General features: G+C 38.7%; 3 protein-coding genes across 9 annotated transcripts in view; 2 read left to right on the forward strand and 1 right to left on the reverse strand.

Moving 5' to 3' along the window:
- Positions 1-21,349, reverse strand: part of LOC138940241 (cytosolic carboxypeptidase 1) — a 30,982-nt gene extending 9,633 nt beyond the window's left edge. Inside the window, exons 1-15 of one of the 6 annotated variants that reach the window (XM_070308912.1) lie at positions 20,342-21,349; positions 19,057-19,162; positions 16,894-17,042; positions 15,240-15,322; positions 14,667-14,784; positions 14,392-14,534; positions 13,885-14,029; positions 13,672-13,803; positions 13,424-13,567; positions 13,102-13,273; positions 12,482-12,548; positions 12,122-12,300; positions 11,431-12,040; positions 10,718-11,230; positions 10,436-10,614 (exon numbers count right to left, since the gene is read on the reverse strand). In XM_070308912.1, coding sequence (XP_070165013.1) covers positions 10,436-10,614; positions 10,718-11,230; positions 11,431-12,040; positions 12,122-12,300; positions 12,482-12,548; positions 13,102-13,273; positions 13,424-13,567; positions 13,672-13,803; positions 13,885-14,029; positions 14,392-14,534; positions 14,667-14,784; positions 15,240-15,322; positions 16,894-17,042; positions 19,057-19,162; positions 20,342-20,348 — 2,747 coding nt within the window. In that variant the 5' untranslated portion in view covers positions 20,349-21,349. The other 5 variants (XM_070308910.1, XM_070308909.1, XM_070308908.1 and 2 more) reach the window with 5 other exon arrangements.
- On the forward strand, positions 3,293-10,289 carry Nw (narrow). Of its 2 annotated transcripts, none has more exons than XM_070308913.1 (4): positions 3,293-3,493; positions 6,500-6,857; positions 7,387-7,542; positions 8,542-10,289. In XM_070308913.1, exons 1-4 carry the CDS (start codon positions 3,448-3,450, stop codon positions 9,278-9,280), a joined length of 1,299 nt encoding a protein of 432 aa, XP_070165014.1. In that variant the 5' UTR covers positions 3,293-3,447; the 3' UTR covers positions 9,281-10,289. The 2 variants fall into 2 exon arrangements, with proteins under 2 accessions (XP_070165014.1, XP_070165015.1); XM_070308914.1 differs by having other exon boundaries at positions 7,387-7,549; positions 8,542-8,631.
- Positions 21,350-24,136: 2,787 nt separating the features above from the next.
- Positions 24,137-26,895, forward strand: LOC138940154 (uncharacterized). Its single transcript, XM_070308726.1, has 4 exons — positions 24,137-24,184; positions 25,090-25,257; positions 25,342-25,467; positions 25,538-26,895. The coding sequence occupies exons 1-4, from the start codon at positions 24,176-24,178 to the stop codon at positions 25,733-25,735; spliced, it is 501 nt and encodes a 166-aa protein (XP_070164827.1). The 5' UTR covers positions 24,137-24,175; the 3' UTR covers positions 25,736-26,895.
- Positions 26,896-26,922: the final 27 nt, after the last annotated feature.

Consider the following 26,922-nt stretch of genomic DNA (forward strand, 5'->3'; position numbering starts at 1 on the left):
TATTAAAAAATATATTATATTAATATAAATAGAATTTACTATGATGAAAAAAAGCAAGAATAAAAAATCTCACTATGAGCGAAGTAATCAGCCGGTTATTTATATTAAAATGATCTAATAGATAATCTATTAAGATCTAAGCGTAGATCCATTTTTAAAAAATTATATCTGGCAAATTTTTTATATATAGATCATTGAATCGCGTTTTACATTAAAATGCATTTAATTTAAAAGAAGCTGCAATATATATAACAAAGCGACCGCGAAACGCCTCTTTGGCCACCGCTGCCCGCGTCCGGCCGATTCATCTGCATTCTCGAATCGTGTTCGCGAAGGTAACCGGCACGGTTTACGCTACCCTGTCATTAAGCTCGCGGCGCGGCAAAGGATGCAACAGGCGGATGCTGCGCGATGAGACCGGAGAAGAGGATGGTTTCCGTGGTGCGGTAGGTCTTGGATGTCACGCGAGGCGCTTTTTGCTCACGGCGCGCCGTGTATGCCAGAAATAACACATCTCGTATCCGATCATTGATCCAGCAGGCGATTCTGCCTTTTGCCACAGGGCAGGATCTCGCGAGAAAGAGAGAAAATGAGAAAGATAATACCGTATACGGACGGTAACGAAGGCGAAGAGGACGACGCGCCGCGTTTTCTAGGGTACACATGTAGCCTTTCGTACCGGTTTCCCCTATCGTAATCAAACGATCGAGGGCGAACGAGAGAAGGATCGATTGTCCGCGCGGTATTTCGAGAGCGGGATCGCTGCGATCGACTCGAACGAAGGGAACGGACGAGGATGAAAACATGAAGTCTACCTTGAGTAGCACGGGCCCTTTTGCGACCCAATTGAATCACTCAAATATTTCTTTCTTTCGTATCCTGTTATAAATATTTTTCGCATCCCAAAGTTTACGTTATTTATTCACGGATTTTTTTATGCGAACGGGACCGATGATACTGTATCGTCGTTATCGAAAAGCAGCTCTCGAGCAGCTTATCGATAACGGCGATACAGCATCGTTGGTCCAGTACGCATCGAGGACGCGAAAAAAATTTGTAACAGAACACGAAATAAATATTTGAATGATTCAATTAAATATTTAGAAATTTCAATGATCGAGAAAAAATATCTTGGCATGCTAGAAGGTGAGAAAGAAGTGATTTAAGACGTCGTGCGTAAATGATGAAATATTGCTGTTTTCACTCATGATTACAGAATGCCACAGATAATCCACGATAATGGCGAGATATACGCGGCGAGTTTCTCGCAAAATCATCGACGGAGACATCGTATATCCTAGTGAAGTACTCGATAAGTCTCGTCGATACGCCTCGTTTGCGAATCTCGACGATACGATCCCGCGTCATTAATCACGAGCGTAAGCTTAATTGAGACGCACCCCGATGGTCTTCGCACGCGCCGCACGGCCGATACCTTGCGAAGCACGCATTCGAATCGGAATTCCATCTGATCTCACGGGGAGATGCTCTTGCGAGATGACGATGCGCTCCCGCGAGAGAAATCGAGCGCGAGAAGAAGCTCCGTAAGAATAGACGGCGGCGAAGGCCTCGAAGAAGCGAACCGGTTCAAGTCTCGACTCTCGCAGGAAAATTCATAGTCGCCTCTTCTACAAGAGTGAAGCGTGTCGAACGGCATACACCTCTCCGAGATGCTTCACTCGCCATTCTATAGCAAAATCTATAAATGTCGATAGATAAATCGATATAATATTTCGATGGACAAGATTTAAGATCAAGTAGATCTTGACAATCGAGATCTCCAAGCCTTCTGCATCGGTTGATCCGTTGATTATTCGTTCAAAACTCGAGGATACAGATACATGTAACGTATGCGAAACCGAGTTGTACCGTATGGTTAAGAGGGTATAATTTACGGATTTTCTTTTCGAAGGTACGCGATTTGTCGCAATTAGCGTTGAATTTAAGTGGCGATCGTGCGTGTTGTTTCGCTGACGAATGATGCGAGGCGATTTTTAGGGGTGGATGATATCGGGGCGTTCGCGAAGATGCCTCCGAGAGAGAAGGCGCTCAGAAATGAAGTCTGCCTTGAAACCGGCGTCTTTTTGCCGCTCACCGTCGATACAAATCCACGGAGAACCGTGAAGACGCGACGAAGTAAAATTCCGCACCGCGAGCGAAAAAACGCGGCGAGAGAGACGCCGCGATGAGAGACATAGATAGAGAGAGAGAGAGAGAGAGAGAAAGAATTCATGGTGTCGGCACAAAGTGAGAACCGGGTTCGCGCGCGCGCGGATATTATTAATGGGATCAACATAAATGCTACATTGATCGATACGCGGATAACTATCGTTTTTGCCGTTACTCGTTCTTCCACTATTTCACATCCACGCGATATGCCACTTGCAAATGGATTATAAGTGAGCAAACATTATTCATTCGACAACTCCGCTAGTTAATGTAATTAACCCGATGTAATCACATGTTATCGGTTAATTTACAATCGCGAGATATATATATATATATATATATATATATATATATACGTATAAAACGACGCTAACAGGCTTCTAAGACAAGTGGAGCAAACAACCAATGAATCTTGTTGCAAGAATAATTATTTTATGATAGATGATTGATCGCGCGATTAATTAACTTATTTTAGAATGAAAATGTATAATATATATTGCTCGTGGGTATTCGTTCACGGTGAAGGTAAAATTATTTGCGAGTTATTATACCGCGAAAGTATTTAAATATTTAATCATTAATAACGTCGCATCTCGAGAGTGTCTAAAAATATGTCTTTTCATCTGTCGACAAAGGCCGTCAAACACACGATTATCTCTTCAAACACTTTACGGCGGCGAGAAGAAGTATCTCTCTCTTCAGGCTCTAATATATATCCTCGATTTTGCACATCATCCTAGCAGTCGAGTGGAAAGGGTGGGAGGAGGGGGGGGGGAGAAAGGGGGAGGACGACCCATGCCAAATCAAGCATGCTGGTCATCGATCATAAAATATTCTTCCAGATTCGTCGTTCAATGTAGACTTTTCATCGCATCTTCTTCCTTCGACTTTGTAATCCGTGATTTTCTTTTTTTTTTTTTTTTTTTTTTTTTCGTGACGTGACTCGATCACTTTTCGATTCGTCTCCATGTCGTCGTCGTCGTCGTCGTTGTCATCCGTTGCTTTTGCCGCCGTCCCCTTCGCGCGTTGGTGCTCTCCTGCTCTAGGTTAGCCAGTGAATCATCTTCAACGACCCCCTCCTCCGGGATCCGGGCAGAAGACTCTTAAGGGGGCTCACGACGCGGCGCGAAGCCAGTCCAAGAAAGCGACCCTAACACTAACATCCGGTGTATTCTAAGAGAGAAAAAGAGAGAGAGAGAGAGAGAGAGGGAGAGGGAGACGAGAATCGGAAACGGAAACGACTGACTGCTTGATCGCCAGTACAATCGGCACGCCAACATGAAGATCGTCCTCTTGCTCTTCGTCGTCGCGGCCTTCGCCTCAGGTTAGTAACCCTTTACAAGATCGCGACGCAATGCCACGGTTCGGTTGTGCTCACTTCAATATCCGCCGGTGACGTATACATCTTCATTATTATGAAATGATTGTTGTCTTGATCTCATGACGGGCACGTTGATACAACTCTTCCGTTCGATCGTCAGTGTCTCCTACGCAACTTTCTGACCGTTTATCTAAATGTTGCGCGTAGCAATGTTCGTCCCTACGGCGTAAAATTCATATTCTAGCGTTAAAAAAAAAATTTATCAAATTTGCGAGAAAGAGATAAAATCGTAAAGTCGAGAAAATTTCGGATTTTTAAATATTTATGTTATAAATATTCTTTTTATTTGGAGATTAAACATTTTATTTATTCCTCTATAAAATTTTATCGTAAATATTCTCTTCATGTCAACAAGAGAGATACACGTATTTAAGAATATTAGAGAGAATATGAAGAATACATTTTGTATTATTATATCATTTTATTAATTTTCTTCATTTGACTCGAAGTGCGTGTGGCTCTGAGATTTATATTTTTTCCATTCGACGTGTACTTTTTAAAATCTTTGTATATTATTTGGCGTTTCTCAGCCTTGCACTTTCCTGTCATTAAAGAATGTACCACCATTGTCGACGTATTTGAAGTTTGAACCGGAAATAATCGATGGTTCAGACATACTGCATGTATTATACTCTTACAAAGCCTCTTTTTTATTTTTTTTTATTCTATCTGGTATAATGAGATAGTATATATATATATAGCCTACACAAAATATGAAAAATTATGTTATTTTTAAAATGCAAAAGTAAAACGATAATTTCTTAAGCAAAATATTCACACATTAAAGAAGATAAATTTTATGTATGATCTGTGTATATATATATATGTATGTCGGAATGTTCATAAATAAAAACGATCTCTCGAAATGGTCTTATGCATGACCGAAGATATCCAAAGAATAAAAATGAAAGAAAGAAAGAAAAAGATTATGCACGGATTCACGTTTATCGAGATCGTTTACAGAGGCTCGGGCTTCGTTTATGTACGGGATCTCGTTCCTCGCGTGAGTCCGGATCCCATCGAAAATCATTAGTCGGCGGCCGGGAACGCATTACGTGAACGAAGCTGTAGTTAAAGCGACTAGTCGTCTCTTCTTTCGCGCGCGCGCACACCGGTGGCAGACGTCTCAAGGCCTTCGGGTCATTTACCACCACCTGCACGATTCAACTTCACGATCCGGAACGTTTTTGCCCCGGATGCGCTCTACGAAGTATCCACAGCCGTGACTAGACTTTTGCCGACCGGCCATCTCGTTCCGGTCTTACCTCCACCGTATAAACGATGCAATTTGCGTGCAAGCGAAACTACCTTACGCCTTGGTATCGAGGGATTTTAATCGATTCGTGCACTTCGATTTCTTCGAAATGACGTAAATGAAGATATCGCGAAAATTCATCTCGTCTCTTGGAAAATTTAAGAAGTAATAACATCGATTTTTTTGGACTATTTTTATTCTCTTTCGCATCGCGCTTCTCCATTTCTTTGGCCCTTCGATTTCTTATCTCGATTTTTCGATTAATTTTTAAGCCTTCTTTGAATCTTTTCCGAACGATGAGATAAACTCGTCGTCTTTTTCTATTAAAGCCTTCAATCAGCGTATGTGAAATTAAAGTGTTATCTCTCTCGATTCACCGATTTCAGACCATATAATCATTACACGTACGTTTATACCCCGTCGTCCTTTTTTAAAAGATTAAATTTTCAGATTTGAATTTGAAAAATTATTTTCTCCGACGATCGTCAGTCTTCGCAGTCGTAAAACTAGCAGAACGGAGAACAATCGCGACTTAGAAACAATGAGGGGGACTTGCATTAGTTGCGACACTCTTACATCTATTCGGGCTATTCGGGGATCTCGGGAGGCACTTGATAATTCATAAATACAGTTAACCAAATAACCGTGGAGGTTCAATGAACTCGATATATCGCCTGAACACTGCCCTTCTCATAAAACTTCGAGTCATTGTAAGACCGGTTAAAAAAACCCCGCGCCGCGTCAGGGTACGCATTTAGAGTGAAATTAAAATCGTATTATGTGACGGGCATGAACGACGCTGAAATAATCGTATTAATTTCGTGCCACTTGCTGCGTTTTACATCGCTATTGTATCGCATAAAAGCGTAATATGAATGACACGCTTCTTAGCATATAAATTTAAATGACTTTCTTGCGCGTTATATAATCGGAATATTTATCGTCCCTAAAAAAAAAGAGAGAGAGAGATTACTACTGTATACAAATTATCTAAAAATCTCTAAATTGGAATAATATCGATGCTATTGTTCCCTTATAACGATCGAGTCCGCGCATCGCATCGAAAGACATGTGAATGTTTTTATTAATCGTAACGGGATTCTTGATACGTCTCGTACTACGATAAGTAAAATGGCTACATTAGAATTCACATAACGCATTTTCCCATATCCCTATTGCCATTTGCGGCTTTCTTCAATGACAGACACGTGCTTCGATGAACTATAAGATGTTCTACGTAAGAAAAGAAGATATCTTTTTAAATAAAATATTAAATAATCCGAAATATATCATTTTAAAAATTGTAGAAAATATTATATATATATATATAAAATTGAAACACGCGCAAATGTAAAAATGCAAAAATTTAAAAAGTATTATATGATAACAAAAATGTCAGTATATACTATATACATTTTGTGTCTAAAATTAATTTTTTTAAAAATAAAAATATAATATTTCTCTACTTTCGTATGCGTTAATTTAATAGTCTAGTGCGTGAATACTCCACTTGCAGTAAAATTATCACGCGAATTAACCTGATAATTGTATCAACTGGAATGTCCTAATTTTGCACGCGCCGCAATTGAACGGTTTGACGTAGTACGACTTCAACGTGCCTTAAAATAAAACATGATGCAAATAGAAAGCTCTTAAGCCTTTATCGTATTAAAGACATGTGAACGTGTTTACAGCCCAGAGAATCACGACGATTCAGCTGGATGGCATACAGTATTTCGTCTCGCGGATGAATCCCTACAGTCCGGAACTCAATTATTTCCTCGCGTATCAGTATTGCCGTTCGCTGGGTCTTCAATTGGCGTCCTTCGAAACGAAGGAGAAGGCCGATACGATGACGCAATATCTGAAAAACGCCGGTTATACGAAATACGACTTTTGGACCTCCGGCAACAAATTGGGTACCGATATGTTTTTGTGGATGAGCACGGGATTGCCGTTCAACGTCACCTTCGATTACATGCTGAAGCGACCTGGCAACAGAGCCGTCGATGTGCCACCCGGCACCGAACCTCAGAGAGTGGCACGTGAAAGGTAACATCTTCAATAGTGATCTTTTTTCGTTTCAAGAAGAGTTAATATCAAATATTAAAAATTATAAAAATTAACGAGAAACTTGAAAGTTTTAATTCTCAGCAAATTATGTTCAATTTATTATTACCACGAATCCACCGAAAATATAAATATAAAATTAAGAAACGTACGCGCACGTCATTTTAATTATATTGCTTTATACTATCAATTATTAAGAGTCTAAAAGATCCTATGATATATATCTGCTGATAGTAAATAAAACGTTATAAACATCTGCCACTGAAAAAAAAGTATCGATTACATTCTCGAAAAAACAAACTAGTTTATTCGATAAAATCAATTTTGCCGGATCGCGAAAGGAATCGTACGCTAACTCAACCGTATCGCGTCATGAGTAATGATTATCACAGCCGTTTTTCCGCAATCTACCACTTTAACACTCGTGGACATTCGTGCGCGGAATAGCTAACGACAATGTCATGTACAATATTCTCGTTTAAATTCCAAAAAGCTAGTTTCCCCGTTTCAGTGGCGACAGCGGCAGCGCGGACGGATGCGTTGCGATGGCTGCACCTACGTTAGCTTGGGATGCGCAGGACTGTACCCTCGTGAAGGACTTTATCTGCGAGCAAACAAGATGTTACTACTACAATTACGGCAGCATTCCAGTCTCCGCGACTCAGGGGTAAGAGGTGAGATAATACTTGTCACAAAAATACACGAAAGGAAAAGAGAGTGAGTGAGGGAGAGGAGGGAAAAAGAAAGGGAAAGATGGAGAAAAGAGGATCTCGGGAATGCCAATGTACTTAGGATGATTCTCGCTTTTGCATAGACAAGAAGTAAACAATCCTCCGACGATAAGATATGCAAATGCGTCGCGATAATCAAATGTGTTTATCCGTCGTGCTACTGAAATATATGCAGACTCTAAATTTTTTATTACAAGCAAACATATTTACGTGCTTGTATCGTCTCGATTATATCGTTGTAATCCCAATCTAGTTTAGAGATTAAAACTTGGCAATCTTCTTTCTAGCCGAGTTTACAAGAACGCGAAATGAGATGCGATACTTAATCGGCGTAAATTTTTTTTCCTCCGTGCGTTCTAGCGAGAGATATAAAAGTAGCTTGAAAGGGCAGGTGCTTTTTCTTTCGCAGATTTACGATAGAGTGGAAAACGATCATTACTGGCGATCGAAACACTAACGAGATCTTTGGTACGAACCAGTCCTTCGAGATCTTCTACGCACAACTAATAGCTTTGGAATAAAAGCGTGATGGTTGAGAATAGCTCAGTCGTAATACGGAATTCTATGCAGATGCCTTTACAGCTTATTTTCAGTAATGCCATTATTTTCTTGCTTCTTAATGCACAGTAAATACTTGATGACAAACGATATACTTCTTACTCACATATACACGCACGTGTGCGCAAAAAGTATGGCTTCACTCTCTCGATGCTGATAAAAGTTATGTAAAAAGGCTCACATCATAGTCCATCGGCGACAGTGAAGTTGCGCTTCTCTATGCTCTGTTAATATAACGCTTAAATAAAGATAATATTAACAACGTGCTGATTTAATATTGTAAATATTCCTAAGAGATTCACACAAAGATTTTCTCAATTCCTGTAAAATACAATGCGACAACGATCATTCTCTAAACGAGTCCTTTGCCTTTTCAGAAATCACAGGCCCTACATTACGACCACCTCGGCGCCAGCCAGCGACGACCAAACGAGTGATCGCGAAGACAGTATCTACGTCGACGATAACCATCCGGGTACCGACGAGCAGGACGAGCAGACGACACCACCGGAAGCGGGCGAGAAATTATTAGAGGACCCGGTCGTCAGCAGGCTGATCACCACGGCCGCTCCCGCATCTGGCAATCAGCAGCAGCAATACGCTGTTGGAACGACGACGTCGTCGGCGACGTCGCTACTCAACGACGGTCACGAGCACGAGCGCCCGGCCGTCGACGACGTGGACGACACTCGACCGGAGCACATCCCGGATATCGCGAGCCTCTTCGAGCACGCCGCCGTGGCGTCCCAAGCGCGCAAGGACAGCGTCTTCGACGGTCTCGAGACCCGCGAAATCCTGCGGCCGTCGGCGTCCCGCCCTGTCGTTCCCTCCTCCTCCTCCTCTTCAGAGATAAGGATGGAGCATCGCGAATCTCCCGATTACGGCGATCTGGCCGCGGAGACCGAGTTACCCAACAACGGTCTCCAGGACGCCCATACAATCGGGCCGTACGACAGCATGCAGGACTACGTCAACGACCAGCCAGCGGCGGACGCGACGATGATGAAGGATCAGGACGACGACAGCAGTACGATCCTGCCAGAGGCGGAACCGGCCTACAGGTACAACATCAAAGTGCGCACCAACGGCAAAGTATTAGACCCTCCGTCCAAGTAACGCTTCACTTCCTTCCTAGACAACGTCGCGTTAATTATAAGTGACAAACACATACACGCAATACACACATACACGTACGTACACACAAATCGACATTCTTGAGGAATTAGGTATATATGTATATCTCACGAGTTCGTTTCGTGACACGGGCGGCGAGCTGTCGCCGCCGTTGTCGCCGCTCGTCGCGTTTAGCTCTAATTTAAGATGTACATCCCCGGTACAATGCTCGATAGTTTTGGATCAGAGAGAAAGAGGAGCACGATTTATATCAGCTTTCTCGGTCGGCGGCAGAGAGAGATGAATGATTTCGGATCATCCGTTAGAATTATTCGGCGCTTTGGAACACGGCTCGAAAATGATAATATTGTCAAAGCTGTCGTAAAAATAGAAGCCGTGATTGGTATCAATCGAAAGGACGAATTATTCTCCTGCCGACGTTACTCGACAAGCTGTACATTTTCGCAAGGGCATTTACACGATTATTTAGTTCATCCTGAATCACTGATGACGCCGGCGGACGAATCTGTTTTATCATCGTCTCAATTTATTCTTCATTTTAATTTTGCCATCTCTAATAATTAATTGTCACATTCAATATCAATATCAAAATTCAGAAAAATCGGGAAAAACGAAAACGTGGCCCCAGATTTTACTATCGACGTTAAATTATGCATGGCACGTTCGCCAGCGTCTTATATCTTCATAAGGAAATAATCATCATCATATTTAACGTATATCTATACGTCTGCAAGACGAAACGTTCGATAGTCCAATAGTTCTCGATATTCTTGGGACAGTGGATATTAAAAGGATCGCGTATGTCAGTCTTTTAACGTTTTGGTCATTCGGACGTATGATGATTGATGGCGTACGTAGTTTCGTCAACTGAAATGTTGTTCTCTAATTGCTACGGTAAGTCACTTCCACATTAATTATGCGTACAACGACGCGAATTTGCGATTTGTATAACTAAACTTTAATAAAGGTACAATTACAATCTTACGACGTGGCGCGCGACCACGTGTTCCCTTACACCGTTCCATTCTTAAGTGTTAAAGTTAGAAACTTCTATCAGGCTTAGGCAAGAGTTAGAAATATTCCGCCATGATTTTTGTTCGATAAATGAAGCGGCGAAATACGTAATCGTTAACTCACCAGCCGTTCACGACTCCTTCTATATTTAGCATAGGAATTATTTTGAACACATAATCGTCACGTAGACTTCTGGCGTATTGGCTGTCGCTTAGAAGGGCCTCCATTGTTCCATGCATCACCCAGGACGCGTTACTTTCACCAGGATGCACTCTGGACGTTAAGAAGATCATCTTCCGATTCTGGAAACGGGACGACACACGCGACTTTAAATATCTATTGCGAAAATCGAACGACTTACAGCAAAATTTATATTATATTATAGAGGAAGAACAGAATTCTCACTTGTATAGGATTGATCTGGGAATCCGGTGACGTGATGGTGAGCACGGGATTCTCGTTACCGTTTAAGGTCTCGCAGAGTGTCTCCGCGCGAAAGTATATGTTTTTCGCGAAGACGCTCCTCGTCCATTTCCAGATGTTGGTTATCAGCCGACTGTACGTGTACGGGAAATGGTACGCCAAATAACAGACGTCGTGCGTGTGTGGAAACGTGACCGTGAAGGACGTTGTCAGATACGTCTTCCCTTTGACAGGTCGTTGGTAACAGTTCCGATAATAGCAGATGTCGACGCCGGTTCTCACCCAACCCGATCTGCCACATCTCGCTTCCGTGACGCTGAACAATATCGGTTTCATGCCGAAATTGAACTGCGAGTTGGCTTTCTCGCAATTGATTATATTAAACGTGTACGACACGTTCGCCTCCATGCCGGAGACCTCGAAGTAGAACCACTGATGCCTGGAACCGCTGTTAACATCCGGCGTGAGGATGAGGTCGTATTCTCGCTGGTCTATCTGCGTACAAGAATAACAATTGGAAGGCAAACGAAAATAATGGTAATATTTTCAAAAATAAAATAATAAAATTAAAGAAAATTCCAGGGTTTCTACATCCTAGGATAATCCGTGCGAGATCGCTGCACGAAATTCCTACTAGATCTTGCGTAAGACGAGCATAATCGATTACGTAAAGCATGAGTAGCCAACCGGACTACCTGAATAGCTTTCCTCAGATTTCCGCTTTCGAATCTAGACTCGAACTGCAACTGTCTCGCGTCCATCGAGTTACGCTTGCTGACGATCCTGTTCTCGTCCCAGTTGCCTAGAAGCCGCTCATCGTTCGACGTTCGCCGGGAAGCGGTGTTCGCAAGAGCGTCGAGATCATAGACGACTTCTTGGACGGTGGTGGCGGCGTGGAGGCCGCGCTCCACGCAAGTCAACAATTTCGCACGACAAACTCTCCTATCCTTGGTGTTGAGCGGCTCGGCTTTCCCCAAACCGTCACCACCGATCAGGTCCGGATAGGCGACCTTAACGAAACCGATAATGCTTCTCACCTTACTTGCCACGGCGCAATACGCTTGTCGATCCGTGACGTTTGTCGACACATCTCGTAAAATCTTCAAACCATGCGTGTCGCTTGTCATTCGATCCTTTATTGCACCGTTAGAAAAGTCTTTGATCAAACCCTTTCCATTCTTCGCGAGCTGAGAGCTGACCCGATCATCCTCTGTCAAACAAAGATCGGTTAGCTTGACGTTTGACAACCCGGCGATGCGCAATTGTGATCGCAAACTGCCCAATTCCTTGAAGAACGTATGGTATCTAAAAGAAAAGAAAAAATCTTAATGATATTTATAATAATATATCGGAATCTACGCGTTTTGAAAACAATTTTTTACATACCCAACGAGATCCTCTTCAGATCTCTGCGTGGTGAAGACTCCAGCGAAGAATTTGCTCTCGTCCACCTCGTCGCCCACGTGAATCGCATTATCCATCATATTCCTAGAGTCATAGCTTTCCTCATCATCGCCGGAATCAAGATCGCTGTACAGTCTACCGTTGGAAGCCACGCTGTTTGCCTGTCCGAAAATCAAAATATTTACGAATATTTAATATTATTGTATAAAATGATTGGAAGAAACAGCGTGACATTTTATATACGAAGCAAAAATTATTAAGCGTAATACAATACACGCTACATTAATAAACGCATATTTTAATTCGATCTTGTAACGTTTTAATGCAAAGAAGCGTACACACCTGGCTGTCGATGTCGCTACCGCTTTCAGCACTGTTCGCCCTGACATTTGCTTCGAGCAAAACGAATCTGCATGCAAAAAGAACTGATCGAGAATTTAGTCCGCCAATAATCGTCATAATGTAAACAAGGCACCATCATGCCATTTACAATGCATTAGTCCTTAACTAAGTCTGTTAATATTGCGTAACGAGACTACCGTTATCTCTCTTACGCAATACGCGATTTCCATAATAATACTAAAAAATGAGAAAATACAAGCAAAACATATCGTATTCGATACGACATAAATCTTTATGTCTAATATGATTCTTTATCAATTTTAATTAATTAATTTTGCTAAAATAATAATATAACAAAATCAGAATATAAAAATATTTATAACAATAATTATGCTGTATATGTATATACCAATTTTTAAACTTTCTAAAAGGCAAAATTTAATTATGTATACAAATATGCACTAGAAGAAATAGCGTAATAATTCAGTATAATACACTTTTATAATGTAAAAAGGCATTTTTTTGCGTACGCATCGCAGAATATATATACAAAATAATTATACGCGTATTTCAATTATTATTCGATATATGGTCAAAATGACCTCGAACGTTTCATTCACCTCGCGGGCGACAATTCGGGTACCGGCAGTTCCCTCTTCTCCAGACACTGATTGATTATCTCACAGATACGCGACAGCAGGCAGTCATAAGCCTTGTCTTCTGGACAATTCGTACAAAACCGGTACAGTAGCTGTAGGCCATTGTTCGACTTGATAGCCTTCCTTCCAGTTTCTAGAAAGTAACGGGACAAAAAGAAACATGCTACTTTCAAGAGTATGTTAGTAGAGGACAATAAATCTGAATATAATACGCAATTAGTATTTTTTCTCTCTTTAAGAAACGTCGGAATTTTCTACGAGGAGTTCGCGTTGGTAAGCCTACTTATAATGCAGAGATGCTGAAGTGTATTAAGAGCGTGATTACAAATCTTCAGTCGCATCTGCCCGTCGAATCTCTCCCATCTTTCGAAGATGCGCATTAGTAGATATACCATGCCGACTTTAACGAATTTGTTGCAGCAAAGTTCTGCAAGTAAAATGTCGAATCGATGTCACAGAGGAAGACACAATCTAATCAGTAAAAAAAAAAAAAAAAAAAAAAAGATAATATTAATTATTATGTGTACGTACTATTAATTGTTAAATGTTTAAAGCATTCTAACAATGTCTTCATTTTCAAGTGTGGCGTATAACCGACACTGACGAATGTTTTTTCCAAGGTGCTAGTAATGCCGTCTTTCACTAGCGTTTGTAAGGAAAGAGCTGCCAAAGAAATAACAGCTTATATTGTCCTCGAATGCATAAGCGAATTATATATTAAAGAAATAGGAAATAATTGTTTACAATTTTTAGCAAGAGTTTTGATGATCAACAGTAGCGATAATAATGTCTTGCTGTTGTTGTAATGTTGTTTCAACAACACGTGGAACACTTTTACGGAGTTGAGCAATTTTATTTTTGACACAAATTTCTGGTCCCTCTGAGCCACCTGAAAAAGATTGCAAAATCTCAACAATATATTATTTATTTTTCATTTTTTGTCGCTTTATATTTTATGGATCTTTTCATGATTTTGCGGAATAAAAATAACAACGTAATAAAAAGAAATGTAATGACATAAAATAATTGAAATAAATATTTTTTATACGAGAAAAATTTAAATTGAATAAATATTTTTAAAGTAATATACGCAGTGTTAGCGATAAAAGTTATGTTGTCCATTTATGTAACATGTCAAAAGTGTAACCTTTCGCAGAAGTAGCGAAAGAACGATAAGCAATATAATCGTTTCTGTGTGATTGCAAAAATAAAATTAAAGAGAAATTATATTAGAGTGCGTCAAAAAATCACCTGGCCCAAAATCCAGAGAATGTCTCGAGTGAGTACTTCGCTCGTGATAGTGTCTGCATGTTGCAGACTAATTAAAAGTTTAACTAGGACTTGCGTGATACCTAAGTTGATCAGTTGAATGACCGCCATGCGACTACTGGTTCCTGTCAAAAAAAAAAAAAAAAAAAAATATATATATATACGCGTCACTTCTGATCCCAAAGAATGAACATACCCGTAGATTCTTAACTAAATAAATAGCGAGAGAAAACAAATTTTCCCATAATAAATATTACTCGTGGTATTCTTGTTCTTGCTCGCCTTCTCCTTGGATTTGCCTTTGAACACTCGGGGTGATATGCATTCGCGAAGTATGCCAGTGATACTGCAATTGACAACGTGATCCTTGCAGTTCTGAAACGTGAATTTAAAAATTATCTTAATTTTTTTTTTAATACATTAAAAATAAAATTATATATAAATAAATAAAAAATAGAAATAGACATTAATTCTTTCCTCTCTCTCTCTCTCGCTTACACTAGCGTGTAATGCGACAATGCAGGACACGTCACGCTATTTCGCAGATAGTGCTAATTACATAAACTCTTAATTTGCTCCGCGCTATGTCAATATAATGTGCCGGCCAAGAATGACCGTAAGCTCGTAATTTTCTCCTTCAAACACACACACACACACACACACACACACACACTTATTTATTGATCGATAGCTATTAACACGCGAGAAGCTCGTAGCTTGTCCATACCGCTGATAAGATAAACGTTACAATTAAGCGAGAGGGATCAAAAATATATATAATAAAGATTTGTCACGCACACAAAGAATTATTTGAATTAAAAATTATTTACCTCTAGTGTCATAATAAACGATTCCATCGCACCGGAATTTTTGCGCCAGAGCTTTTCCAACGCGCGCTCGCGTATCCGCCGATCTGGAAAATACACGTGTAAAACGGTAAATAAATTTATATACAGCATCTTTCTCTTTATATCAAATTTATAAATCATGATTTATATTCGTAGCGCCAGATGTGATATTGTCTTGCCAAGATCGGCCTTGATAAACATATGTTCTTTGAGAATTCAGGGATACATTGGCGCGAGACATTTGAGTATTCTTACACCAAACTTGACGTAGTGCCAATTGAAATCAATGTCACGAACAATGTTTATAAAATTTACATGATGTTAAATCAATGCTCTTATGGCGGCAAATATCGTTACATATTTGTACTGCGATCATACAAAATAATACGAATCTTTCGATGTCATAATAGAAATATACATAGTTATGGAAGCGTGACGTATAAAACGAAAATTTAATTAGAACGCCTAGATATCTAAAATTATGTCGCAAAACTTCAGCCGCAATAACGTACAATGTGCAAATTAAAATTCGACTGCAGTAAATGCCGCGACTCGCGGAAATACCGGCCAGAAAGATTTGCCAGCCCTTATCAAATTGGCGCGTTTTCAACGCGCTCGGCGCGATTCCGAGTATGTGTCATTCGGAGTCATAGATTCCCTGGACGACGACCAACCGTTCTGTCATCAGTCGAAAATTATTACGCAATCGACTAACAGGCGGTTCTCCTATTCTCAAATAACGAACGGTAAAGTGGCCGACTACTCTGTCTGCACACTGCCTGTTCGCAAGTTGTCCAAAGATCCGGAACTGATTGGCGCGAATTTGACAAACATATACGCGATAACGTAACAATATTAATTAGAGTACAAATAGTGAAAGTAAGCAGATAATTGATAATATTGAAAAAAATTGCGAACAAATTTTATAGAGTAATTTGTATTGGAAATAAAAATTAGAGGCTCGATAAACGATCGCAATTATTATTAACGCTGTGCGACATATTCGTTAATTTCCGCAAATCTCATTCACGCGGATATTCTTTTTGCTAAAAATTTCATACGTCTCATGTTCGTTTCATTTAAACTTTACACCAGCGAATTTATAATAATAACATGATGGTGCATAAGACGCGGATAGGGAAGGAAATCGTTTCTTCGCGAAGGGATCACACGGAGAATGATAGATCGCGCAAGTTTCATCCTTGATTTCGCGTGCTCGTGCCGAGAGTAATGATATATCGTCACGAATTCCTCCCTAAAGTGTCCGATCTCTCCCTCAATCCGTTTAAAACTTTATTGCCGCGGTTCGCGCGCAATCCGTATACGCTTGTCGTACGGCAACGTTAAGGGAGACAACACGCGATGCGAAACGCTAATGAGAGGGGAAATTACATCGTCATCCGATATAATCGAAACGGAGATCTGGTATTATCATAAAAGAAAGCACGTTGAAATAAAATTCATGAAATGTTACTCGGGAACCGAGAAGCGATCAAGAAACTCGCGTTATTGCCACATTAAGTGCCAGAGCGTACAAGAAGGAAACGCAAATCGGCACAAGACGAGAGCATTCCCCCAGAGACGCAGAATTATACCACATCTGACGCGAGACGGGAGATTTTCTAGAGTAACGTACCTGACGAAGTGACACGTGCGTGAATCTTGGCCGCGATCGCCCTGAGCGCGTCGCCTGCCTCCTGCGGTTTAGCCGCGTGAGTTCGGAGCTTCTCCAACAGCGCATCGTTCACAGCCTCGTCCGCACTTTTATTTCCCCCTGACATCACACTAAACCGCACCGCAAAACAACGAGAAATGTCATTTACTCTCTCCAGTAAGCAGAAATGAGCTGTTCGATCGAGCTGCGTCGTGAAATGCAGAAACTAATGAGAAGCCATCTTTTCGGTCTACTACGAAATAAACACGTCAAATTTGCAAAAGCGAGACTCTTGTCTACGATGATGAATGAGACGCAATGATTAGAGGCTGCGAGCTAACGTTTCACGATTGCCTTACGGTACCTGAAAAGAATGACCAATGATTACCTTCTCATATAAGATAGATAACGCGAAAGGGAGGATATTGAAAAAACTCTGGAAAGAGAAAGATATAATTAGAGAAAATAGAAAAAGGCAGATTTGAATAAGTTAGTCTTAGAAGAATAAGAGGAATGAATGTGGGTATGTAAGGAATAAATGAATAAGGAACTTTGTAAATCAAGTTCACTTCTTGACGAAAGCTGAAGTTAAATAAAGATTAATTGGTCGATTACTTTCTCGTATGCGACAAATAACATTGTGTTGTGTGCTTTCTCGTGTAAAATCTCGATCAATGTCTAACTCGCCTTAAAATCTACCAATATAGGGCACAGGTAAAAGCAATAATTTTTATTAGGGCGAGGCACGATGAACTTCCTTGCGCATTGTCAGCAATGCGACGAGTTGTTCGCCGCATCAATGAATTCCCTGATATTGGCTTTCGGCCAATGGCAGTCGGAGATACTATTAATCACGATTTGCAATCAGCTGATCGCCGTAAGTCAATGTCGCGGGAATTAAAGTCAACTATTGGAGAACCGAGGCGCATCGGAGCCAAGATTAATTAACGCAGATAAAATGTGACATTCCGAAATAATCTTATTATCGAATAATTAGGCGTCCAACTGCTTATTAATTAGCAACGTTGTCATATTGAAAAATATTCAGTTTGGCCACATTTACTTGAGATGATAACAACAGTATCCTTTGAAATTATTACGTCACTTTACTCACGTCTACTCGTCGTAAACTCAGATGGACAATTTTATTGGGCACAGTTAACACTAGCTACATATGAAATATTCATAAGCAACTAGAAGCAAGAGATCTCGTGCAGAATATGTTCGATACAAAGCTGCTTTTTAATTTTCTTCTTGAACAGGCAGCTACAAAAATAAAAACAAAAAGATTGCTAATATGAGATATTTATTGTCAGCTCACAAAATACAAAATTTCTAATTATATGTCTTTTGCAATTTATACAGCGTGTAATTCAAGACATGTATACATCCTCAAAGGATTAAAGCAAAATATGTCAATTATTGCATCAAAAGCCGCAACGATTAAAAAAATTTTTCACCTTCGGCTCAATAAACGAAACAATTAATAAACATCGTAATTCTGTAAGTTTCTTTAGTGATAAACAATTACTGCAAATGTTTAATATTCGCATCCACTAATGCTATCCTCTTAATTGGGACATAAATACCGTCTGAAGCATATAAATCGCCACGCCGACGATATGTCAAACCGATGCAGCTTGAACGAAAAATATCGAATAAGATAAATTCAACACGTACACGCAAATATATACGCGCAGGATTATTATTCATCTCGATTTATTACCGATTCGCACGAGATTGGCTAAAGGTACTTGAGCTAATATAAAGCGTATAATCAGATATATATTTTATAATTAGAATAAATGAAGCTATTAATCAATTTTAGTGCCGCTTAAGTTTTCAAACTCTCTTGAAGCAAGTTTACTTTAACGATTTTCATTGATATCGAGAGGTAAAAATAAAGGCCTTCGACCTTACACATAAATTTAGCAGATTGTCAGAGAAATATAAGTAAAATAAGTTGTCAGTCGAAATAAATATCTTGAACAGAATATTGTATCGACCATGTGTCTGTAAACGAAACCGCGTGTAATCGCAGTCGACGACGATGATTAGAAATGCGAAACGAGAGAAACGCCGAACACGCATATATGGTACACACGTACACACTAAACACACGATTCTGTCCTCTAGGCTCTTTACTCTTCCTGCTGCACGTTGGCTGTGTTCTCGTCGTCCGATTGCATTGTCGCCATCTGCCTTTGATTCTCCTTGTCAAACTTCTCCGATGCACCTTTCATACTTTTTCCTTTAATTAACGAAGCGAGACTTGGTACCGCGACTTAGGAAGGGACAAAGGAATGAAATTTACGCGGGATCTTTCGAGATTTTTTGAAACGATGATCGCGTTTTGGCGGGGAACAAGAAACCTTTGAGACGCTCTTTCCGCGAAATTCGCGAAACGATTCTCGCGCTTCGCTACTTCGAGACGGTTTGACGTTTCTGCTTGCCAAAACTATGTTTAAAAGCAAGCAGCGCGTACGCACACATGAGGATCCTACCTATTTTTAGCGACGCGACCGCGCTTTCCGAAAATCGCGCCCTCCCTTTCTCCCATCCGTGATAACACCCGTCTTCCAGCACTTTGGCGTCATCAACCGATGCGCCGCAATGTAAATTTTCGGCGATAAGATAATGAACAGAATTTTTCTTACTTCTTCGAAGAAAACGATAGAACGTTGTTGGAGAATTTGGCTTAAATTTAACATGTATTTCGCATGTCCCAAACGATTCACAAATATTTGTATTAATTTAATATAATATAGATATGTTAAATATGATGATACTAATACTATTTTAACACAAAATGAATGCAAACTTTATAATAATTTGAAATAAATTTTATGTAAAATCAACAAATTTTTAATGATAAAATTAACTTGGAAAAATATTATTGACGGACTGTAGTCATTTTCATTCCTATTATAGAATCAACATTTTTCTCTGTAAATTAATGACAGATAAATCCTGTCACTAATAATACGGAATATATCTATTATGTAAAATTGAAAATATGTATATATTGTATTATTTTTACATTATTTTTTCAGTTAATAATTTAACATTTGAGTTCGATTAACACAATAGCAATATGTTAAATTAACACATGAATATGTTAAATATTTAACGCGAAAATTTAAACCGGCATATTTTTTAAGAAAAAAAAAAAAAACATAAATTTTTCAACAGTGAATGAATCATTTTACTAGAAGAAAAATGCTTGCATCTTTTATAATACGATAAAACATTTTCGCGTTTATAGATTAATTGTCCTGGAACACAGCAGGAAATATAGATGAGTATTTCCAGAATTATATAGTTTTCAAAATAAAACATTATCTGATGGAACAAATGTCTAGCTTTGAAATTTTTCCACAACGTCAGGATTTAACGCGAGATTTCCGAAATATAAGTGCTGTTTATTCACCAAGCATCGTCAGATATTATGAGATCGCTTTTCGTTTGCCAAAACCCGAAAAATACTTGTACGTCTTTATCTAGTCTTTCTAAACGTCATCAGTTCCGCTAGAATGCAAAAGGATGTTAAAATAAATCGCTACGAACAGGTGAACACATTGCGAAATTTCATCTGACAAGAATATTATATGAGGTAATATCAAGATTAAGTCCAAAATAAACGATCCGCTCAAAGCAAAACTCGCTTGATGAATCTTTATTCGAATATAAGCGACGTTCCTTGAGATTCGAGAAAGATCACTTTAGTAACCGAAATAGCGTAAAAAATGAGCGGACATCCAATTTTTGTTACAATGTACGAGACGATTTATTAGCATTTAACAAATATAGCTCGATGAAATCTGCCAAAAGTCCGCCAGGGCATCGCTAAATCAGATATCATTTTTCGGAAATGTCAAATTCGACGCTATGAAAAATCGATTTACAACAAAAAAATTTCTTTTCTCGAAATATAAAATGTGTACGACTATTCGATGTTATTAAGACGCCACGAGGAAAAAGTTGGGAGATTATTCACTTAATTATCCAGGTGACTCTCCTAGGAAATAGCGACTCGTTGAAGGAGGAAGTCGCGTGCGCGGCTGTCACGCTAGCACGTATATTTGTTCATGTGCGGCACGTTCGTCGGCATGTGAAGGCATTCGTCACACGAAACACAACACGGTGCTTTATTAACGAGAACTATGCAACACGATACGAGAGGCTATCGATTAAATGAGAGACGCGAAGAGTCGAGCAAAAAGATCGTCGAAGGAGACGAAGATCCGTAGAACGTGATCTGACTCGCTTCCTCGAGGCTTCATCTCCTGCAAACGCGCCGATTGTCGTGGTCGACAATCCTGGTACCACTGACCGCCGACGTTACATGACCCCGGACAATCCTGCAGCGACTAACCGAACAGCATCGTCGTGTGCCGATTTTGTATGCGGCACTTGTTGATAAGCGCGAAAGAACGGATTGATTAGCGAACGTGCGAAGTTCCACGAGGGTAGTCGACTACTCACGAGACTCCCTATCGATTGCTGAAAGGGCGCTCTGGTTCAAACTGGTCCACGCTCTTCTCTCATCGCGATTATCTCGCGGGATGCAAGCTTTCGAGCTCAGAATCGATAATGCGAGAAACTTGCTAATCCTGTAATAAATATGCCATATTGTCCAAACTTTCACGCAATAATTTTGTGTCATGTGTATATAAATTAAAATCTGTTAATGATTGATAACCTATTTTTCATATAAACCGCAAATACAACGTTTACGTAATTATTTATCCCGTATGTAAGATGTAAAGATTAATTAGAATATAACATAAATTATATTATTAATTACCAATATTGTATAAATTACGGTCTCTCGAAGCACGAAACACCGATGTTTGTTTGCAGATTCTTTGCTTGTTAACCTGCTGACTTGCTGACAATGAATGAACTTTCGAAACTATCGATAAACTAAATGAAAATTGAATACAAAATATTGTATTTCATAGTTTAGATATAAATCAGATATTTTTTACGCGACGCGAGATAAAATTAAAATAAGATTAGGATCTAAAATCTCGTATTAAATGTAACATTGAACAAAAACGTAATCTCACATTTGTGACAAATCGTCAGAGAAATATTTATGACGTAAGGTCATTATATTAAAAGGGTTAAAAATTTTGAGACGTATATTCTGGAAGACGAAATATGAAACGACACTCAATTTTTTATGACGAGATAAAAAATATTCACAAAAGTTTCACACATTTAAATTAAAACATATCGTACTTAGAATCATCAAGAAAAATTCGTATAGATCGATGCAAATTTGCATCTCAATACAACAGCCATTTTTTTATCCATTATTCATTTTTCTCATCAACGACAATTTGTCATAACTGTCAGATTATATTATCGCTATGTTTTTACCCATTCGCCCAGGGACTTTCCGCGTTATCGACGATCGTCATCAAGATGTTTCCTATCCAAAATTGCATATTAACGTCATTTAGCGGCCATTGTGTATTTATCTGATCAACGACGATCTGGTATAAATTTTGACCGCTATCAAGGTGACTGCTGTTCGACGTTAATACACCCACGCAGCTCGAACGTCATATTTCCACGTGCTATGGCGTTAATAACCGTCGATCGAGATTGTATCGGGCGTGAAGCCAATAAAAAGGGCCACGCGATCCCGACGCCAACATTAGAAATTCAAATTCGACTATGTCGCAAAACATCCGGTCTATTGGCCACACCCTTTATTCATGATTCTAAGCCGTCGATCTTAACCGGTTCGCGCTACTTTACTCATCCGGAATACTCAGGCAACTTACGGTACTCCGTTCGCAACAACTTCCTACAACCTCCCCCCTTCGCGAAGGATGTTTAAGATTACGCAGCGATTGTGATATATAAGATACTTTATCGATTGCTGAGAGACTTGCGCGATAAGTTTTCGCAGCATTTCATATTTATGGATCTTGTCGAGTCGATCGTAAACGCCAAGTTCCTTCGATAGGACGAGCACCAAAGAAATCGTCGCCAGCAAAAATTTGTCATCCAGCTCCGAGTCTAAATGGATAAACGTCCTAATCGAGATTTTTCAACGCGCTCTTTGGAAATAAAAAAATCAGAAACAGATTAAAAATATCTTTAAGTCTCCTTTATAAAAACTTTAAAAATGTATATTATAATAATTAAAAACAAGTGTAGTTGTGCAAATTAGAAACTTGCATACCGCTTCCTCATCATTTTACTTTACAAAGCTTAAGCTGCTTTAAGCATGCGGTTTTTTTCAATTTTTCCTTCCTCATAGAGGAAGCCTCGTGAACGAAGTAAAAAGATAAAGAAGCAATATGCTATTTTCTAATTTACACACTTTTTTTGTTTTTATATAATCGTTATAGATTATGCATGTAAAAAAATTTAATCCGATGTCTCAAATTTAATTGAAAGTTACAGCGTGTACAGACATTTCTCAAAAAATTCAAGATCTTATAAAAAAATGAACCCTTTCACCGATACTCATCAAATTCAGTAGCAATTATCCTTTAATAATACTTTATCCATTTAAAAAAATTTAACCCGATATCCCAAAATTTGCGAAAGTTAGAATGATACAGACATTTCTCAAAAAATTAAAAATTTTATAAAAAATGAACCCTTTCATCGATTCTCACCAAATTCAATACCAGTACCATTCTTGAATGATACTCTATCCGTGTAAAAAAAATTTAACCCGATATCTCGAAAATTGCGAAAGTTAGAGGTTGTACAATATATTGCGTACATACACACATACATACAGACATTTTTTTAGAAATATGATTTTTCGACGTTTTGGAACACTTTAAACACATTGACATAGGAAACTCGAAAAAAAGTTTTGTCATGAAAACAAAGCTTCCTCTATGAGGAAGCAAAAGAGTTAATTGAATTTAAAAAAATGGAATAACAATAACAAGTTTAGATACTGTACTCGCCGATATAGTATGGAATTTATTTATTGAAGGAGCGTAAGTTCCTATCGTCTTCCTGAAGACGGTAATGATGCCGACCGGTCACCTCTCGCCAGCTCGCGCGTTTGTGAATCGCGCTGCGAGTTTCGCGTTAAAAAAAAGAACAGCGGTACGCCGTATTTTATGTCCGTAGGAGGCAAAAAACAAACCGCGGATGATATTCGACGGGGTGGGGAAAGACTTTGCTCTCCAGGTAGGAATATATAAATCGCAGGTAGGGGCTGAAATTCAAGTTAGTACGGGGATACCTTCCGAGACTATCGGTGACCTGCGGATAAGCGATGATGCGGGTGAGTTTGCCGGCGTGATTCACTCGGAACGAGATTGTATTGACGTTCTTCATTCATTTGCATATTGCTTATCATCTCTAGTGTCGATCGGATATTCGAATAACAGACACCGGAATGCTTTTCGTTCTATTCTCTCTCAATGATAGTGTGATTCTTAAATATTTATCTTTTTCTGTGCTTTTATTTTTCTTTAAGATTAAAGGGATTATTTAATTATTATCGCGAAATTTATTCTGTTTTCTCTCAATGATAGTGTGCTTCTTATAAATATCTATCTTTCTTTGTGGTTCTATTTTTATTTAAGATTAAGGGGATTATTTATTGTAATTATTATCACAAAATTTATTCTATTTTCTTTCAATGATAGCGTGCTTCTTAAACATCTATTTTTTTTCTGTGGTTTTATTTTTATTTAAGATTAAAGGAATTATTTAATTATTATCACAAAAATTGCTCTGGGAATAATGCAAAAGGAGATTAAACTCTTCAATATATCGCAGCTTATTTATATCTTTTAGAAAGCCGCGGTATATTTTGATAGAAGATCATTATCATATACTACTGTATCGTGATGTTTTCGCGGAAGGTAATTTCATTTAGTTTGCATCTCGCCGATCATTCGCATGCAACACTCGTGAAACTTCGAAACGAGGTTGTCAGACAACATCATTTTCCCCAAAAAGCCGAATATGCGTTGCGCATATTCTTTGTCTATGCTTTTAGGAAATGGTAAAATGGTAAACAAGTACTCGTATCGACTAAGAAAATCAGAATGCGCAAACGCTGCTCCTTCTTTCTCTATAATTTAATATTTTTCTTAATCTCTTCGAATTTAAATATAAAAAAAATATTCAAAATATTAATGCAATTTACACGATTAATTGTCAATCTTAATGTTTTTGCAGGATTTGGCGTCATTCGTAATTTTCATCGCTATGATGATTGGAACAGCGGTATCAAAACCGTTATGGTCGACTATAATCGATAATCATGACGTGTATCCCACACCTGAAATCAACGCACATTATCTCGCTGCGTATCAACATACGCGTTCTCCCTATTATGTTTACAATGTACTACATATATATATGTGAAATATTTATATAACAACTGACGTCATCAAGACACATTTTTGTTTCTTTTTTCTTTTTTTTTAGATCTATACAAACGCAGGAGGTATACCGAGCACTGTTCACGTCAGTAAACCGGAAATCTCTTACGTTCCTTCTTACAATCTCTATTACGGAACGCCGATTTACGATTTTCGGATTCCATTAAATCCGGTAATTAGAGTTTTAGAAAAATCGCTGCAGATACGTATGAATTGTAGTACAGCAATTTGTACTATTACAGATTTATCCCATGCTAACGCCATCGCATCCAGGAGTGCTTCCTCCAGCACTTCCACCAACATCCGCGCAACCTTCCGACGATGATGATTGCGACGGCATCGAGAAATTAGATACAAAAGTCGATACAGTCGATACAGAAACAAAGAAACCGGGAAACGACGAGCAGGATGACGATTCCATAACCGTGGAAGCGATATGAAAGAGATTATTTTGCTCGTCACGCACATAGCTCATACAAACGTGGAAGGAATAAAGGTTTAATTATTGAACGATACGTGATCGTATTTACTTCCTTATTTCGTCTTCTACATTATATTGTATTTACGTTATATTATTTTGCGTGACGAATTTCAAGACGTTAAAAAATATTTTTTCTCATGTATAGAGGAAAGTTGGGCCAAACCGGATCCTCTTGTTTTTTCGTAACAATGGCTGCTATCTATGGCTAACTTGTGTTATTAATTGTAGATTGACGCCATCGTTATTTTAAAACAAACCAAGCCCCTATGCACATGATATTTCTCTTTTAATAAAAGTTTAAAGTTTTTAACTTCCCAAAGATCGATATCGAGGCGAGAATCGAATCGCCATGCGCTTTTTCTGTATAGAGCAATTCTGTTTCGGTAAGTGTGGCATTGCATTCTGTACATATTAGAGAGTATATCGTATTAGTTTTGATCGGCATTTTGTACACCGAAATATATAATCATCGTATTTGTTACTTTTCTTGTGGTGGGATAAAACCGGATGCTTACACATGACTTATCCTGACTTTGCGTCTCTACAAAAAGCAGTTGAAAACAAAAAGTAACGTTCAGAAAAAGAAATCATCAAAAAAAAAAGGCATATATTGAGACCCCTAAAGATAAAAAGTTAAACAACAGAGTCCTGCACCAATATCGAACAAGAGGATATTTTTATTCGTGATTTTTGTCAATAGAATGCATCTTTATATTGATCTTGATTAAAATAAATCAAAATTTACACGATGTTTTGCATATTTTCAAATAGGTATCCGGTTTCACCCTATCGATAGGACAAAACCGGGTACTTTGACTTCTCCACAAAATCTTGTTATTCTTGATATCCAAAAATTTTTTTTCTTTCAGCAATTAGCTTTATTTTTTCATAGTTTAAGGTTCGCTAAAAACTATTAATGGTCGGCAAATTTTTTTTTACTCTCAGATTTTTCTGTAGGAAGACAAATCCAAAAAGGTACCCGGTTTAAGCCTATTTTCCCCTATACGTAGACATTGCCGTTTAAAAGTTTGGAAGCAGTTAAGAATTGTTAAAATTAAAATTATCAAAAGTCAAGTTACAGATTTTTTATTATAATTAAAGGATTATATTATTAACATATATATATATTATTAATTTTTATTATGT

This window comes from Polyergus mexicanus, unplaced genomic scaffold (genome assembly GCF_030449975.1).
Source record: "Polyergus mexicanus isolate NDT 795.1 unplaced genomic scaffold, iyPolMexi1.0 SCAF_16, whole genome shotgun sequence".
NCBI classification, from domain to species: domain Eukaryota; kingdom Metazoa; phylum Arthropoda; class Insecta; order Hymenoptera; family Formicidae; genus Polyergus; species Polyergus mexicanus.